The sequence below is a fragment of the Pagrus major genome, chromosome 15 (assembly GCF_040436345.1).
Source record: "Pagrus major chromosome 15, Pma_NU_1.0".
Taxonomy (NCBI): domain Eukaryota; kingdom Metazoa; phylum Chordata; class Actinopteri; order Spariformes; family Sparidae; genus Pagrus; species Pagrus major.
In genome coordinates, this window is record NC_133229.1 from 31,946,885 (window position 1) to 31,962,906 (window position 16,022).

Genomic DNA, 16,022 nt, shown 5'->3' on the forward strand with positions numbered 1-16,022 from the left:
AGAATATTTGGGAAATTGGTATAGAATGTGGTCGGCCTAGCTTAGCTCAAAGACTGGAAGCAAGGGGAAACTGTTAGCCTAGCACCATCAAAAGAGGAAAAATAATCCACATTCTAACATCTTAAATATGTTAATATCTATATGAAATTTAAAAAAGTGTAAAAATGCGACATAAGATAAAACAGATCTAGGCTAGCAGTTTCCCCCTGCTTCCAGTCTTTATGCTAAGCTAGGCTAATCACACTCGGACCTCTTGATTTAAAAAGAGGATTCACCTAAAATGTTGGACTGTTCCTTTAAGTGCTGGATTTCTCTCCTGAGCAGTAGGACAATGTGCACATGTTGGCTCAGTGTGCACGTTCACTCAGATGTGTGTGTGTGTGTGTGTGTGTGTGTGTGAGTGAATGAGTCGTTCATACAGTAGCTATTTAAGAGCAGTAACTTAGTGTTTCCTCTGTAATAAATGTCAGAGAAGCTCAGTATATAGAATAATCTCTAATATGTAAATCATTAATGTTCTTTGTTTTGGTGGTGTTGTTGTTTGTACAGCATCTGGTTCGGTGCCTTATGAGTTTACCAAGGAAATGAAACTCTGTATACAGTCAGTCTGTCCAATGTAACGATTTTTAAGTAAATAACCTTATTTTAGTACACAAACTCCCAGCGTCCTCTCTGATTCTTTCCACCGCTGCAGCTGCTGTTCCTTTGTTTCTGATGTTTGGCTTTTTGTGTTTTTCTATACGTGTCTAATGTACAGGAGACCATTTCTGCCAAGAAAAGTAAACAATGTACATAATCAATTAAAAAAAAAAAGGTGGAACGCGTGATGTCAAGACAAAAGACAGTTCTGTCATCAGATCAGGTTGTGATCTCTTCTCTTCTGCAGACGGATCCCAGCAGACGAGCTGTATGGAGACATCTGATTTTTGCTGTAAATTATATCAAGTGTATAAATCTTTACTTTTTAAAGGCAGTTTGGTGAAGAGTCAAATTTTGAAACAGATCTGCGAAAACAAAAATATGTTGAATTTTCCAGATTTTGATGCATGTTGTCTTTAATTGCAGAATGTAATGTTGATTAATCTCTTAACTAATTATATATTTGACCCACTTGTATGATTTAATTTAATTTTGTCATGGTAATTTAAATTGGGCTCATTCTGAGTTTTCAGCTCATGTTTGACTTAATTCTTCATTTTGACTTGAAGGATGTTCAAATTATTTTTTCTCAGCATCATTTTGATTTACCATATTTTTTTAAATATTTTGTCTGTTTTCAAGTTTATATCATATTGATTAAAACGTATAACTTCCTGCAGGTTTCTTTCCAGATGTTTGAACGCAGCACCACCTGGTGGACAACTGCCGATGCAGCATCTCAAGACATGAACCAGGTGGGAGGATCCTTTTTTATCAGATCGCACCGGAAAACTCACTTTTCTATTTTTTCGCTCAGTCCAGTTTTGTTTTTAATTTAGAGGGTTGAGTAGAGTTACTGATTTTATTTAAGTTGGTAACGTTTAAAGAAAACAAAGGAAAGTACAAATGCCATTATTTTCAAACAGATGTCCTTTAAACATTTCCTTAATTAGCCCAATGTCTGACATTTTACTTATAGGAAGAAAACTAAATTATGTAACCGTTTGCATCGTTATCTTAAGTATCACCATAACGGGCTTTAACATTAATACGTTCAGTATTGAACTTTGATTTCATACTAGTAGTCTTTAGGTTGAACCCTGAGCTTTTCTTTATATAGATCCTGTTATTTCAGTAGTTAAACTCTGTGACGTAACTGGAGGTAATTCATCAATTTCAGCTTCCTCCGGAGCCACAACACTTTCATGTGGAGTTACCCTTCACGTTGCAGTGTTGAACTCTCAGCCACAGAGGACGGTTTAAATGTTGATTTTTGATTCACCTGGTTGATAAATCCTTCCATTAATGTTGATTTGTCTTGAAACACTGAATCTCGGGACAACTGACATGATTCTGAACCATCAAGCTGTCAAATCAAATGAGTTTTTTAGGATCACGTTCGCTGACATGATTATTGTTCTGAGTAAATGTGGTTTTTAGTTGAATTCCAGTTAAAAGTTGATGTATTTCTGCACCATCAGGCAGCAGCATGCAACTCAACATCTTCTCCATCAGCAGGATGAATTAGTTCAGAAGATGATTTGAATCCAAAGTTGAATTCAAATTTCAGTTAACATGATCTTTGTGAAGCGACACTCCGTTCAGCTCCATCACAGTTTACTTCGTAGAAAAGACAAATATCTTTGAGCTCATTCAGAAACTTGAGGGCTGGAAAATGAAACTCAAACCTGAAACATCCAAACTATAAAACTAAAGAACCACAATGTGATAAAAACTTTAACCCTCCAGACCGACTGTCAGTTAATAAATTAAACACAGATTCTTTGAGTTGTGTCAAATGTTTTCGTCTTTATTAAACACCTTCACTCTGTCCCCGTCTACTTGTCCTCAGGCTTGTTGAAGCAGTAGGTGAGGCAGCACTTCCCGCAGTAGTGACGGTCGAAGTGGCTCGCCATGAAGACACCGGCGCCGCACTCGTCGGCGGGACACTCGCGCCTCAGCCGGTGGATTTTACCGTTCTCGTCAACCTGCAGACAAAATACAAACGTTCAGATCTTAGAATAAAACTCAAGTACTTGTTTCTTCAGACTAAAGAAGAAGTTCAACTAAAGATCTGCTTCTTTACTTTGTCTCCAACTAAAAGTGAAAGTGTCATGACTGATGGGAAACTTGTTTCTGACACGTCACCTAAAAATTTAGTAAAAAATTGTTTTGAGTGACCGAGTCTGAACAGATTTAACTAACAGACTGAAGTGTCTGGTGTCTCACATGAGCAGACTCACCAGTTGATAACGGACGAGATTAAACAAGTCGTACCTTGTAGTACTTGAGCACAGCGAGCTTGACCTTCTTCCTCTTGTGCTTGTTCTTCTTGGGGGTGGTGTAGGACTTCTTCTTCCTCTTCTTAGCACCACCTCTCAGCCTCAGCACCAAGTGCAGAGTTGACTCCTGACAGCGAGGAAATACACATTAAGTGACATTTATAAAGAATTATTGAATTGCCAAATCTTAATGACTAAAATCAATTAAGTACCAATTTTCTAATTATTTGCCAAATTATTCTCAAAGCTCCAGGTGACTTAGTCACATCTGTTACTTTGTTGTTGATATGCAGGACTTGAACTTGTAACTATTTTTACAGCGTGATATTTGGACTCTTGATTAAAAGGACATGAATAAAAGCTGATAATCTGGACATTAACTTCAGTCTTGATAGCAGCAGCTTCTCAACTCCTCACAGGATCAAACATTAGTTGAACGTCTGCAGTCAGACCTCAGGACTCTCGGCTCACCTTCTGGATGTTGTAGTCGGACAGCGTGCGTCCGTCCTCCAGCTGCTTTCCAGCGAAGATCAACCTCTGCTGATCAGGAGGGATACCTGCAAGTACAAGACGACAGGTCAACCAACCGACAGGTGTGTTTCAAGGGTTTAAATTTAAATCCACCTGCAGCTTCACAAAAATGTGCTAGTTTTGATAGTTTCATATAAAAACTGATAGTAATGCTACTCTGAATATTCACTATACGTCAACAAATGTAAGGTTTCCAATTCAAAGTTGATTCTTTCACTTTCTAAAGATCAATTATCAAGCTGTGCATAAAAGTCACAACTGTCCAGAAGGTGGTTTACTTTAGGGCGATCAAGGACAGAGAGCTAGTCTTGAGGAGCTGAAGGTAATTACTTCAATCATCAATATGATGGTCAATTTCCTCATCCTTCTAAACCCTGAAATAATTTTGGTAATGAAAACTGAGCGTGTATAAACGACTGCCTGATTTTAATTTCTCCACTGCTCAAAGGATCATTGTCAAATGTCTCGATTGTCCCAATAAAGAAACTGATTCAGTTTAGAGATGAAACAAATATATACAATCTTCACGAGCCTGAAACTTTTACGCTTTTGTCTGAACATCTAGAAGTTCTACAGCTCATCAGAGAGCATCCATCATCTGAGGCTTGTATTTCATACCTGCCACCAAAATACACCCAACAGGTCACTCACCCTCTTTGTCCTGGATTTTGGCCTTGACATTTTCAATAGTATCTGAAGGTTCAACCTGCAGCAGAAGAAGAGAGGTCAGCCATGACACGTTCTTCCGGCCAAAGCTCGGATCAAGTGTTGAGAACAGACTTTAAACTGTAACATGACGTCAACGTGTAGGTTTGTGAAGAGAAACGACAACAGGCACTTTGTGGCGCAGACAGCGGCGTCGCCCGCTGCTGCTGCCACACGTGTTTACGGTGCTTTGGGTAACTGCTAGCAGCTAACAGTTAGCTTAGCCACTTGGTTTCGATGGGACAGTAACGTTACATCGCGCTCACATTGCTCGAGTTCAAACAATTACTGGCACCGTCGGAGGTGACACTAACTAATCGTAGGATATAATGTGGAGTTTTAGCCCATTTTAACGCTTAAATAAACCCCAGTAAACTGCGGCCACAGACGGCCAGATCCCTCCATCACAGTCCGGCTCACCCACCTCGAGGGTTATAGTCTTCCCCGTGAGGGTTTTGACGAAAATCTGCATCCTGGCGTTTGTCCACCTACACGGGAGACACAAATAAGACTTTAGCCTTGTTGTTTGTGCTGAAACACGCTGTCAAAAGTGGTTATTTCTGAGAATAATGAGCAGAAGCACAGAGCACGATCTTACCACAGGCTCACTCCTAATGGCGGATCATGAGAAGAGGGCTTTCGGGGCGAGCGACGGGGTTTTCTGCTCGCGTTTGCACGGGTTAGGTGACCGTCAGGGTGCCTGATCAAAAATATCAACAAAGATTCCAGCTTGTGGTCGTTCAGCGTCTTTTTGTCACCTTATCGAAATTAATATAAGTCTAAAAATTATTTTTAGAACCAATAATTTAATGTATTTATTTGTATATTTAAACACCTCCTGTCCCGGGTACACTTTCAGTGTAACCATAGCAACTGGGAGTGTTTGCAAATGGCCGCCCGGAAGGAGCAAAAATACAAAGCTAGCGTCAAAATATGAGTTAATAACGATGTCTGAGGCAGCAAACAGCTGTAGTGCGTCCTCAAGAGGAGAAGAAAGACATCCAACAGCCGACATGTTGATAACTGACAGTGACGACGGGTTCTTCCAGTCTCTGTACGAGCTCATTGAACACGAGAAACTTTACCTGCGGTGTCCAGCAGAGGGTCCGCACGAGCTCCGCTACATCATCTACCGCTCTGCGTTCAACAAGGTGTGTGTTTGTTTGTTTGTTTGTTTGTTTGTTTGTTTGTTTGTTTGTTTAACCCAGCAATGGAAGCCGTTTTCATTTACTAATACATAATAAATAATAATCACATGCGAGATACGTGTTTTTTACTGGACAGGAAGGAGATAGAAAATTGTAATCTGTAAAGTAACTAGTAACTAAAGCTGTCAGACATGTAGTGGAGTAAAAAGTACAATATTACATCTGAGATGTGGTGGAGTGAAAGTATACATATAGGAGCCAAATATGTTGTATGGGTGTCTTTGTAAAATGTAGTTCACACTGTGTGGGTGTGGTGTCGCTGTGCTGTCACTCAGGGGCACAGGTGTATATAGGAAGCAACGTCACTATTGTTGGCAGGTGTTTTGACCCGGAAGGACATATGGTTTTTGACCGCTATGGCGCTAAGGAGATTTTGTTATGTACTTTGGAATTGGAATAAAACCATTCACAATTATTCAATCAAGGGACTCTCATCTGGACTCTTATTCAACACAACAAACGAACAATAGCGAGTGGCGCGTCAACCAAGTTACTCCGCGATAAATGCCTCAGTAGCTTAGTAATGGACTGAGCTCCTTCAACAATACATTTAAATTAATTGCAAATGTTCAAGTAAAAAAGAAGATTAGATTTTCCGGACGTATATTACTTGAGTACATGTACTTAGTTACATTACACCTCTTTATAAAAAGGCACCATTTATAAAAAGCTTTATGTATCTCAGTTACAATATATTGTAACTATAAACCAGTTTTTAGATTTGAGGTTGTGAAACTTCAAGTTAAAATATTACTTTGGTAGAAGTGAAAGTTACCTCTATGAATAGTACTGGACTAAAAGTATTTAAGTATCTGATATTAAATGTACTTAAGTATCAAAACTATGAGTAGAAGTCAATTATACATTTATTTACGTGCATGTATATAGTTTGTCCTGGAAGATTATTGGATCTAATATTCAGCATTTTTATGATTATCAGAATCAGAGTTTTGTTTTTTATCTGATTGATGATAAAATAAATTAATTTTAAAATTCTTTGTCTCTGATGCAGCATGTAATCTGTAAAGTAATTAGTAACTAAACTTATCAAATAAATGTAGTGAAGTACAATATTGAAAGTGGTACTTGTAGTACAGTAGTAAATGTACGTAGTTACATTCCATCACTGTTAATCTCAGAGGGGAACACATACAGACGGGGGGGAAGATAAACAGAGTTACACCACTTCCTGTCACACTTAAAGCTGCTGACCAAAATATTGTAATCAACTGAAGTAAATACTTGTTTTAGTTTAAAATTGTTCTAGTCCCTTCAGATAGTTTTTATTTGGTTTGATTCTGATTTGGGATCTTTTGTTCAATTAATTTTGATGCATAACTAATAAAACTTTATTATATCAGCTGTTGATTACATCATAAAACAAAATACATGCAGAAAACAAAGACATCGTGATGAAATACAGACATGACTCCTCTCAATGACACAATAGATACAACGTGGAAACAGGACGTGACAGACACCTGATTCTGTCTCTGTCTCATTGTTTGTCCTCCGCCAGGTGATCTCACGAGCGACGGCCTATAAGAGACTCCTGCTGACCATAAAGGCGGGGTATGATGATGTCATCAGGGAGCTGCAGAGGAGGGAGGACGAGGTGGGGACAACTCAGCGAACTTTGGCGGCTTCAACGTCACACCCGAAATCACTGATGGCCTGCCAGAGACGAACTGGCCAGCTGAGGGAGAGGTGTGTGTGTGTGTGTGTGTGTGTGTGTGTGTGTGTGTGTGTGTGTGTGTGTGTGTGTGTGTGTGTGTGTGTGTGTGTGTGTGTTTTGGTTAAGTTAATTGAGATTTTTTTGTATTTGTTCTCTTGTACAAACACATCTGATCAAACCACAGATTATCTCTGTGTTTCAAAAGTTAAATGAAAAAAAATCAAACCAAGTTGTCACGGTCCAGATACTGGCATACATCCACACCAAACTCCCTTAACAAATGTAGTGATTTAAGAGTTGTTGAGTTAAAACAAACTTTCTAACGTAGTGAAACTCTGTCTCTGACAGATTCTGAATCATTGTCTCCTTCTTGTAAATTCAGCATTAAATGAAAACAGTAAGTTGTGTGTTTCCTTGTAAAAAGTGTCAGTTTGTGGCAGCATGGCTGCACCAGCCTGTCTGCTTCTGTGTCTAAAGTGCTAAAGTCTGACCTGCCAACATTTAGCAGCTGTTTGAACACACTGTTTACACTGATTTCACCATTTACACTCAATTTATGAAAGAAGAAACATTTTATTGATGCTAAACATGTCACATTTTACAAATACACTAAACAGTAACCAGTATAGGCGACTTCTTTGTCCCCAGACTCCCTTAACAAATGTGTCAGTTTAGTGAGTTGTTGAGTTGGAGACACTTCTTCATTATTTGTTCCTTCTTGTAAATTCAGCAAATGTTCTAAAAAACTTCTTTCTGTCTTTGTGTAGAAACATGGTGTCTGATTGTCCCAGTGATGGACGGGTTAATACATCTTCCTTCCTGATTGTCTTCTTCTCTTCATCTCTTTCAGGATCTCCGTCCTTCAGAGGGAAACAGCAGAAGTTCAGGAGGCGATGAAGAGACAGAAGTCATGTAGAGAGCAGAGCACATGGATACCTGGTACCACTGACACTGATTAATAAAGTGTATTATGTGTTGCATCTGGAAAATCTAACAACTTTCTCTTTGGATATAAGTGTATTAATATAACATCAAGTGTATTTGAATAAGAAGTTGATGAAAAGACTACAAACAAGTTAAAAAAACACTCTGCTAAGAGATGCAAAAAGACCACAAAGAGACACAGAATGGCTAAAAAACAGAGAAATCTCATCTCATCAACATCTGTCTCATCTCCCAGGTGTCACGGTGGCTGATTCGGAGGATGCTGAGGCTCTGGACCGACACCTGAAACACCTTGAAGCTCAGAGAGACGCTCTGCTGGACAGGAAGAGTCACTGTGTCTCTCTGGAGGTCAAAGCTGAGCTGGACACAAAGCTGCAGGACGCCGAGCAGCACAGAGACGAGCTGAGCACCGAGAACCACCGGCTGAAAGTCCTGTACGACACTTAGTTTGTCATAGTTTTGGTTCCAGTGACGTTGAATTCCATGAATAAACTGAACATATTTCAAAATGTTTTTCAGGCCGTTAATCATCTCGTCTGTTTGCAGGTACGAGCGTCTGAGGTTCGTGTCCGACCCTCTGTGCAGCTGGAAGGACAAGAAGCAGCAGGTTCCTCTGGAGGAACTCCTGAGTTCCACACTGGAGAACATGAGACAGATCAGCGGTGAGACACTGCTGCTAACACGACACTAACCCCTAACTCTAATAGTAACCCTATACTTACACTTGTGTAAAAGTAGAAGTACTGATTCAACTTCTTTACTCCAGTAAAAGTAATAGAGTACAGGCTCTGAAATGTACTCAGAGTATCAGAGTTTGTGGTCAAAGCTAACTGAAGCTCACGTCATATTAATATAATTCAAAGACTATTAAAGTTAAAGGTAGAGTCAGTAGGATTTGTCCCAGCTGTTCCTGAACGCACCACAAAGATAGTTGATAGTTGAGTCTCATTCCCAGGACGTCAAACAGCCACATGTTGGGTTGGTAAAGCGTCCCGAGCAGCAACAAAGAGAGAAAATAAGAAACTCTCTGCAGATACGAGACACTAACACGCCTTTTCTCCCCATTCCAGCCTCCCTCTCTGTCTGTTTACGTCTTTGTTTCGTCTCGCTGCGTCTGCCGTGCGTGATGTGCTCTGATAGGTCGACATCAGTCTTGTGATGTTGGGAAGGCGGCGTGTGATGACACAAACAACAATAATCTATAATTCACCTCAAATGCATCAAACTAAAGTAACGAGGCTGTTTTGAAGCTGTGAGGAGGAGAAAGTTGTCAGAGAAATAAGTTCAAGTTAAGTTAAGTGACTACCTGACGCTGCGTCTGTAACACTGATGATTCAGGATGCAACAGTCTGAAGTGACGTTCAGGTGAAGTTAAACTCAGAAACAAATCAGGTAACACTCCTCTAACTGTGTTGTCTCCCGTCTCTCCTGCAGTGACAGTCGATGACGTTCGCAGCCTCGACGCTAAGCTGTTTGAGGACGACGAGCCGACCGGAGTCGACGAGTCCAACCTGCTGACATATTACCTGGACAGGTGCTGCGTTCAAGAACAGCTTCTGATCAGTTTAGCTGAGCTCTCCCTGAATGTTGTGTGTCTCTGTCAGGTTCATCGAGCTCTTGGACTCGGCTCGGTACGAAGACGCTGCTCTGATCGCTGCCAGATGTCCTCAAGGAGTCCTGAGGAACCTCGACACCAGCGACATGTTCAGAGGTCACAAACACATTTACTGGAGCCATCAACCAATCACAGTCCCCTCCAGACCTCGTTGAGCTCAAGAGACAAACTTTGTGTCTGATTGGTTCCTGTTTCATGACTTCCTGTCCACCCGTCTGTCTGTCTCCAGGTGTGAAGGGGCCCCCGGGCTTCGTCCCCCCTCTCCTGCTCTTCTTCCAGGCCCTGCTGATGACCATCCCGGTCGGTGGCGAGCTGTCAGCTGATCTCTCCCTGCAGCTCGTCAGCTGTTTCCTGCAGCACGGCGCCACGCAGCTCGTCAGCCACGCCGTCATCCACAACAAGTAAACAACAAACAAACAAACAAACAAACAGAGTTTATTGATCTCTGTTCAGCTCGTCACAGTCTCTCTCTCTCCTCTCAGACTCACCTTCACTGAGCAGCTGGGCGACGTCCTCTCTGAGCATGCTCAGAAGAACGGCGAGGTGGCCGACTTGTGTCTGGCGTTGGCCACCGTCGTCTACGAGGCCTGCAGGCTGGACAGGAAGACCGCACTGAGCATGTGCAGGAGAGGCCTGATCCACAGCGCCGCCGAGTTCATGAAGCACAGCAGGGACCTCACAGCTGGTGTGTGTGTGTGTGTTTGTGTGTGTCTGTCTGTGTGTGTGTGTCTGTGTGTGTGCCTGTCTGTGTGTGTGTGTGTGTGTGTGTGTCTGTGTGTGTGTGTCTGTGTGTGTGCCTGTCTGTGTGTGTGTTTGTGTGTGTCTGTCTGTGTGTGTGTGTCTGTGTGTGTGCCTGTCTGTGTCTGTGTGTGTGCTTGTCTGTGTGTGTGTGTCTGTGTGTGTGCCTGTCTGTGTGTGTGTGTGTGTCTGTCTGTGGGTGTGTCTGTGTGTGTGTCTGTGTGTGTGTCTGTGTGTGTGCCTGTCTGTGTGTGTGTGTGTGTGTGTGTGTGTGTGTGCCTGTCTGTGTGTCTCTGTGTGTGTGTGTGTCTGTCTGTGTGTCTGTGTGTGTGTGTCTGTCTGTGTGTGTGCCTGTCTGTGTGTCTGTGTGTGTGTGTCTGTCTGTGTGTGTGCCTGTCTGTGTGTCTCTGTGTGTGTGTGTGTCTGTCTGTGTGTCTGTGTGTGTGTGTCTGTCTGTGTGTGTGCCTGTCTGTGTGTCTGTGTGTGTGTGTCTGTCTGTGTGTGTGCCTGTCTGTGTGTCTCTGTGTGTGTGTCTGTCTGTGTGTGTGTCTGTGTGTGCCTGTCTGTGTGTCTCTGTGTGTGTGTCTGTGTGTCTGTCTGTGTGTGTGTCTGTGTGTGCCTGTCTGTGTGTCTCTGTGTGTGTGTCTGTGTGTCTGTGTGTGTGTGTGTGTGTGTCTGTGTGTGTCTGTGTGTCTGTGTGTCTGTGTGTGTCTGTGTGTCTGTGTGTGTGCCTGTCTGTGTGTGTGTGTGTGTGTGTGTGTGTGTGTAATAATCAGAGTATACGTGTGTCTCTCTCTCTCAGGGGACTGTATGTGGGTCCTTCATCGCTCGCCCAGCCTCACCCTCCTCCAGCTTTTGACGGAACCTCAGCAGGGACCGGCGGCCATCTTGCCAGTGGGCGTGGCCTGTTCCACTCTGCTGTCAGAGCCTCAGCAGCAGGAGTTCGCGCTGCAGCTCCTGGACAGCTTCGTGAGCAGAGGACGAGGTGAACGCACACACGATCCAACCGCTGAACCAGTCACCACAACATCACCACAACATGACTCCCTCAACAAATGTAGTGATTTTAAGAGTTGTGAGTTAAAACAAACTTTATAACGTTGTGAAACTCTGTCTCTGACTAATTCTTCATTATTTGTTCTTGTAAATTCAGCAAATGTTCTACATGAACTTCCTTCTGTCTTTGTGTCTGTTTGTCCCAGTGATGTGTTTGCAGGTGTTCACTCTGTGTGTCTGTTTCCTCTCAGGGGTTTTGGAGGAGGTGATTCTGGAGGACAGCAGCTCTTCAGTGGACGTTTGGACAGATGTGGCGTCTCTGTGCTCTGATCTGAACCGGGCCGACCTGAGCCGGGCCGTCCTGTCCGTCCTGCTGGACCAGAGCGGGACCAAAGTCTCGTCTCCAGACCTGGAGGGAGCCCGGCTCATGGAGCACGTCTTCCTGTGAAATCTGAACCTGCAGTGTGTCCTGTTAAACATTTAATAACAGCCTGCTGAGCTCTGGTTGTTGTTGACTCACAATCTTTCCCTCGTTTTTAATATCAGGGTCACTTTGACTCAAACATCAAATCCAAAGGCCTTTTAATGATCTCGTGGTGAAATTTAAAGAAAATTCCAGCCAAACAATGTAAAAACAGTCGTGTTCACTGCTGCCCCTTGTTCAATAAAACTTTTACTGTGACGTCCTCGTCATCGATCAGCTGTCATCATCTCAATAATGTGATATCTTTGTTCTGCAGGTGAACTTCAGCCTGTGTGATGTCACTGAGATGACTCAGGTGGAAATGAAGCAGTGACAGCTGATGGCCAGCAGGTGGCGAACAAACACACACTGAGACAGAGAGTTCAAACACACACACACACACACACACACACACTTCTCTGTCTGACCTGCTGTGTGTGTGTGTGTGTGTGTGTGCGTGAGAATGTGTGTGTGTGTGTGTGTGTGTGAGAATGTGTGTGTGTGTGTGTGCGTGAGAATGTGTGTGTGTGTGAGAGTGTGTGTGAGAGTGTGTGTGTGTTCACAGCTTCACTCACTGTGAGGACACACACGCTCTCTCTCTCTCACACACACACACTCCCTCTGGTCCATAAACAGCCTGCAGACACAGAGAGCGACTGTTTACCCAGCATCCTCTCTGTTCCTGTAACATTCAGGAAGTGAGGCCTGGATCAGAGTGTGATGTCATGTGGTCGTGTGTAATCGGCTGCACTTCATTACGCTTTTACATTATTTTTATTTGATTCGTTTTGTTTCTGTCACTTTTTTGGATCCATAGTTTCCTGGAAAGTTTCCTGGAAAGAACTGTGTCTGGTTCTGATGGTCCATTACTACAGCTGGGTCGCTCGATCGGCCTCGTCTGCTTTGTTACGCCTGTCAGACTTTATCTTCTTGCGTGGCAAATAATCAGTGCTACATATTAACGGTCAAACATCAGTCAGTCATTTCTGAAACGTCGGCTTCTTGTTTTCAGACAGAAATCAGATTCTGAAGAATTCTTCAGAATCTGATTTCTGTCTGACATCAGCAGTTTGATCGAAGTCGTTCGGGTTTGTGTTTGAACGTTTGTATTTTCAGTCGAGAGAGAACGATACTGAAGAGTCACTGCTGACTCACAACCGCTGGCTCTGTCACTGCATATTGATCTCCTGCAGTGTGTGTGTGTCTCTCTCTCTGTGTGTGTGTGTGTGTGTGTGTGTGTGTGTGTGTGTCTCTGTGTGTGTGTGATGCTGGCCCAGCATGACACAGCTTCTTTGACTTTCTATCACCTGTTTCCAGCTCACCTTCTCTCCAGGATGTCTCTCCAACATTGTCACGATATGTCTGTTGAATCAGCTGATCGTCCTCTTCATTTTAAACACTTTAATTTAAAAATAGATATATTGTTTTATTGTAATTTTCTCTTTTACATGTCTGATTATTGCAGTCCAGTCACCAGAGTCAATGTCGGCAGTGTGTGTTTCTATAAACCGCTGATAGGATGAAACTTGTATTTCTTTATGTTGCAGCTTTACGTTTCTTTGGGTTTAATTTTCCGCCTTTACATTGTGACACTTTGCTGATGGTCTGGTTGGGTTTAGGAAAACATAATGTGTTGACTACCTGGTTCTGTCTCCACAAACACTGGGAAAAGTCCTGACGTGTCATTAAAAACACACATTTTGTCGACACAAACTGGGCTGATTATCAACATTTCTACGATCCGTGTCCTGTTAGGTTCAGGTTGTATAGAAACCTGCTCAGTGGGCGACTCACTGCTTCAGATCACTTTAACTAACAAAACCAGGTCTTTTTTTAAAGAAGTCATCGGGACAGTTTCCAGACGTGATCTTTACTTACGGTGCGTTTCACTGTGAGGCGGATCGGCGCCTGATTCACGTCAGAGACGTCTACTGAGCACAGATCAACTGAAGGAAAGTGAAAATATAAAATACTAATTTGTATTTATTGCACGTTTCACAAACAAACACTATATGAAGTCAAAAGTGATGAAGAGGTTCAAAGTCATTGTTCAGCTGTGATGTCTGTTTATGTCGGTGAACTCGGGCTACGTGGATCTAACCCGCGTTCCAGACTTGGAATTCTGACTGGACAACCGTTTCATCGCACTTTTCCGTGTCAGTTTGTTTTTTCCAAGTTCAGAGTACAAGTGAACGCATCATTACGCTTGTTACAACACACAAAATGGAAAAACATGAAGTTCAAACTGTCAGCCAGGCTGGTTATCGTTTAGGTCAGAAGTTAACTCTATTTTATTTCAAACGTCAAAAACTGCCACCAACATTACCCACAGTGCACCTGAGCCACTGAGTGACATCACCAGAGGCAGTTTATCAGCTGACAGCAGCTTCCTGTGGAGACACAACCCTCATCAGACCACAACACATATCCTGTGTGGACTTTACATATAAATCATGCTGTAACAGTCATAACACACACACATACACACACACACACACATACACACACACACACACACACACACACACACACACATACACACACACACACACACAGTTGCCCATTCCTGATGTAATTCACTCAGTCATGAGTCAGTGGGGAGGAGACAGACAGAGATCAAGTCTGACAAGGTGTGTGTGTGTGTGTGTGTGTGTGTGTGTGTGTGTGTGTTATAAATACTCAGACAGCAGACATCAGTAGGGAAAGTGAAAAATGCTGTGTAATCCCCTCATCTGTGTCTCCCAGAGGGTGAGGCTGAGGTGTGTGTGTGTCTCTGTGTGCGTGTGTGTGTGTGTGTGTGTTTGCTTCTATTTTTGTGAGGACCATTTTCAGTGTCGGACCTTGAAAGTGGAGACATTTTGTCTCGTCCTCACTTCTGTTTTAGGTTGAAGCTCCCGTCAACAACACTGAGCTGATATCTATGCTTGAGACTTAGATTTAAAGGAACAGTTCACCCAGAAATATAGACTCAGTCATCATCTCCTCCTGATGATATAAAGTCAGGCTCAGCCATCATCTCCTCCCTCCATGAGTCCAGCCATCATCTCCTCCTGATGATATAAAGTCAGGCTCAGCCATCATCTCCTCCTGATGATATAAAGTCAGGCTCAGCCATCATCTCCTCCTGATGATATAAAGTCAGGCTCAGCCATCATCTCCTCCTGATGATATAAAGTCAGGCTCAGCCATCATCTCCTCCTGATGATATAAAGTCAGGCTCAGCCATCATCTCCTCCTGATGATATAAAGTCAGGCTCAGCCATCGTCTCCTCCTGATGATATAAAGTCAGGCTCAGCCATCATCTCCTCCTGATGATATAAAGTCAGGCTCAGCCATCATCTCCTCCTGATGATATAAAGTCTGGCTCAGTCATCATCTCCTCCTGATGATATAAAGTCAGGCTCAGTCATCATCTCCTCCTGATGATATAAAGTCAGGCTCAGCCATCATCTCCTCCTGATGATATAAAGTCAGGCTCAGTCATCATCTCCTCCTGATGATATAAAGTCAGGCTCAGCCATCATCTCCTCCTGATGATATAAAGTCAGGCTCAGTCATCATCTCCTCCTGATGATATAAAGTCAGGCTCAGTCATCATCTCCTCCTGATGATATAAAGTCAGGCTCAGTCATCATCTCCTCCTGATGATATAAAGTCAGGCTCAGCCATCATCTCCTCCTGATGATATAAAGTCAGGCTCAGCCATCATCTCCTCCTGATGATATAAAGTCAGGCTCAGCCATCATCTCCTCCTGATGATATAAAGTCAGGCTCAGTCATCATCTCCTCCTGATGATATAAAGTCAGGCTCAGTCATCGTCTCCTCCTGATGATATAAAGTCAGGCTCAGCCATCATCTCCTCCTGATGATATAAAGTCAGGCTCAGCCATCATCTCCTCCTGATGATATAAAGTCAGGCTCAGCCATCATCTCCTCCTGATGATATAAAGTCAGGTGAAGTCTCGTAGTCCACAGAACATTTCTGGAGCTTCACAGTAAAACAGAGTTGCAGCGTTCTGCTGAACAGCTGAAGCAGCTGGAGATGATTTAAACATCAGGTGTCTCCATACAGCTCGTCTGCTGTGATCACAGAGATCAACCTGATCTGAGGAGACAGAGTAATTGCTAATTGCTACTGACTATTATGTTTATACATCCATTTTTGTAGCTACTGCTAGCTTGTTAGCTCAGTTAGCTGTGCAGCTAGCCGGACTAACAGGGGG

General features: G+C 42.9%; 2 protein-coding genes across 2 annotated transcripts; one reads left to right on the forward strand and one right to left on the reverse strand.

Moving 5' to 3' along the window:
- Positions 1-2,428: 2,428 nt before the first annotated feature.
- On the reverse strand, positions 2,429-4,813 carry rps27a (ribosomal protein S27a). Its single transcript, XM_073481840.1, has 6 exons — positions 4,756-4,813; positions 4,582-4,645; positions 4,104-4,158; positions 3,393-3,478; positions 2,917-3,048; positions 2,429-2,627 (listed from the first exon to the last, which is right to left on the reverse strand). The coding sequence occupies exons 2-6, from the start codon at positions 4,627-4,629 to the stop codon at positions 2,478-2,480; spliced, it is 471 nt and encodes a 156-aa protein (XP_073337941.1). The 5' UTR covers positions 4,630-4,645; positions 4,756-4,813; the 3' UTR covers positions 2,429-2,477.
- Positions 4,770-12,016, forward strand: LOC141009301 (clathrin heavy chain linker domain-containing protein 1-like). Its single transcript, XM_073481839.1, has 11 exons — positions 4,770-5,308; positions 6,885-7,072; positions 7,891-7,979; positions 8,221-8,419; positions 8,532-8,647; positions 9,420-9,519; positions 9,590-9,696; positions 9,830-10,001; positions 10,083-10,285; positions 11,141-11,323; positions 11,586-12,016. Exons 1-11 carry the CDS (start codon positions 4,967-4,969, stop codon positions 11,780-11,782), a joined length of 1,896 nt encoding a protein of 631 aa, XP_073337940.1. The 5' UTR covers positions 4,770-4,966; the 3' UTR covers positions 11,783-12,016.
- The last annotated feature ends 4,006 nt before the right edge of the window (positions 12,017-16,022 follow it).

What these genes read in the sequence shown, in the direction of transcription:
- LOC141009301 (XM_073481839.1), top strand. Translation starts at nt 4,967, where the DNA reads ATGTATTTATTTGTATATTTAAACACCTCCTGTCCCGGGTACACTTTC. An exon ending in CACCAGCGACATGTTCAGAG is followed by an intron (nt 9,697 to 9,829) that starts GTCACAAACACA and finishes GTCTGTCTCCAG; the next exon opens with GTGTGAAGGGGCCCCCGGGC. An exon ending in CTTCGTGAGCAGAGGACGAG is followed by an intron (nt 11,324 to 11,585) that starts GTGAACGCACAC and finishes GTTTCCTCTCAG; the next exon opens with GGGTTTTGGAGGAGGTGATT.
- rps27a (XM_073481840.1), bottom strand. Translation starts at nt 4,629, where the DNA reads ATGCAGATTTTCGTCAAAACCCTCACGGGGAAGACTATAACCCTCGAG. An exon ending in CAAAATCCAGGACAAAGAGG is followed by an intron (nt 3,479 to 4,103) that starts GTGAGTGACCTG and finishes TTGTACTTGCAG; the next exon opens with GTATCCCTCCTGATCAGCAG. An exon ending in CCGACTACAACATCCAGAAG is followed by an intron (nt 3,049 to 3,392) that starts GTGAGCCGAGAG and finishes CCTCGCTGTCAG; the next exon opens with GAGTCAACTCTGCACTTGGT.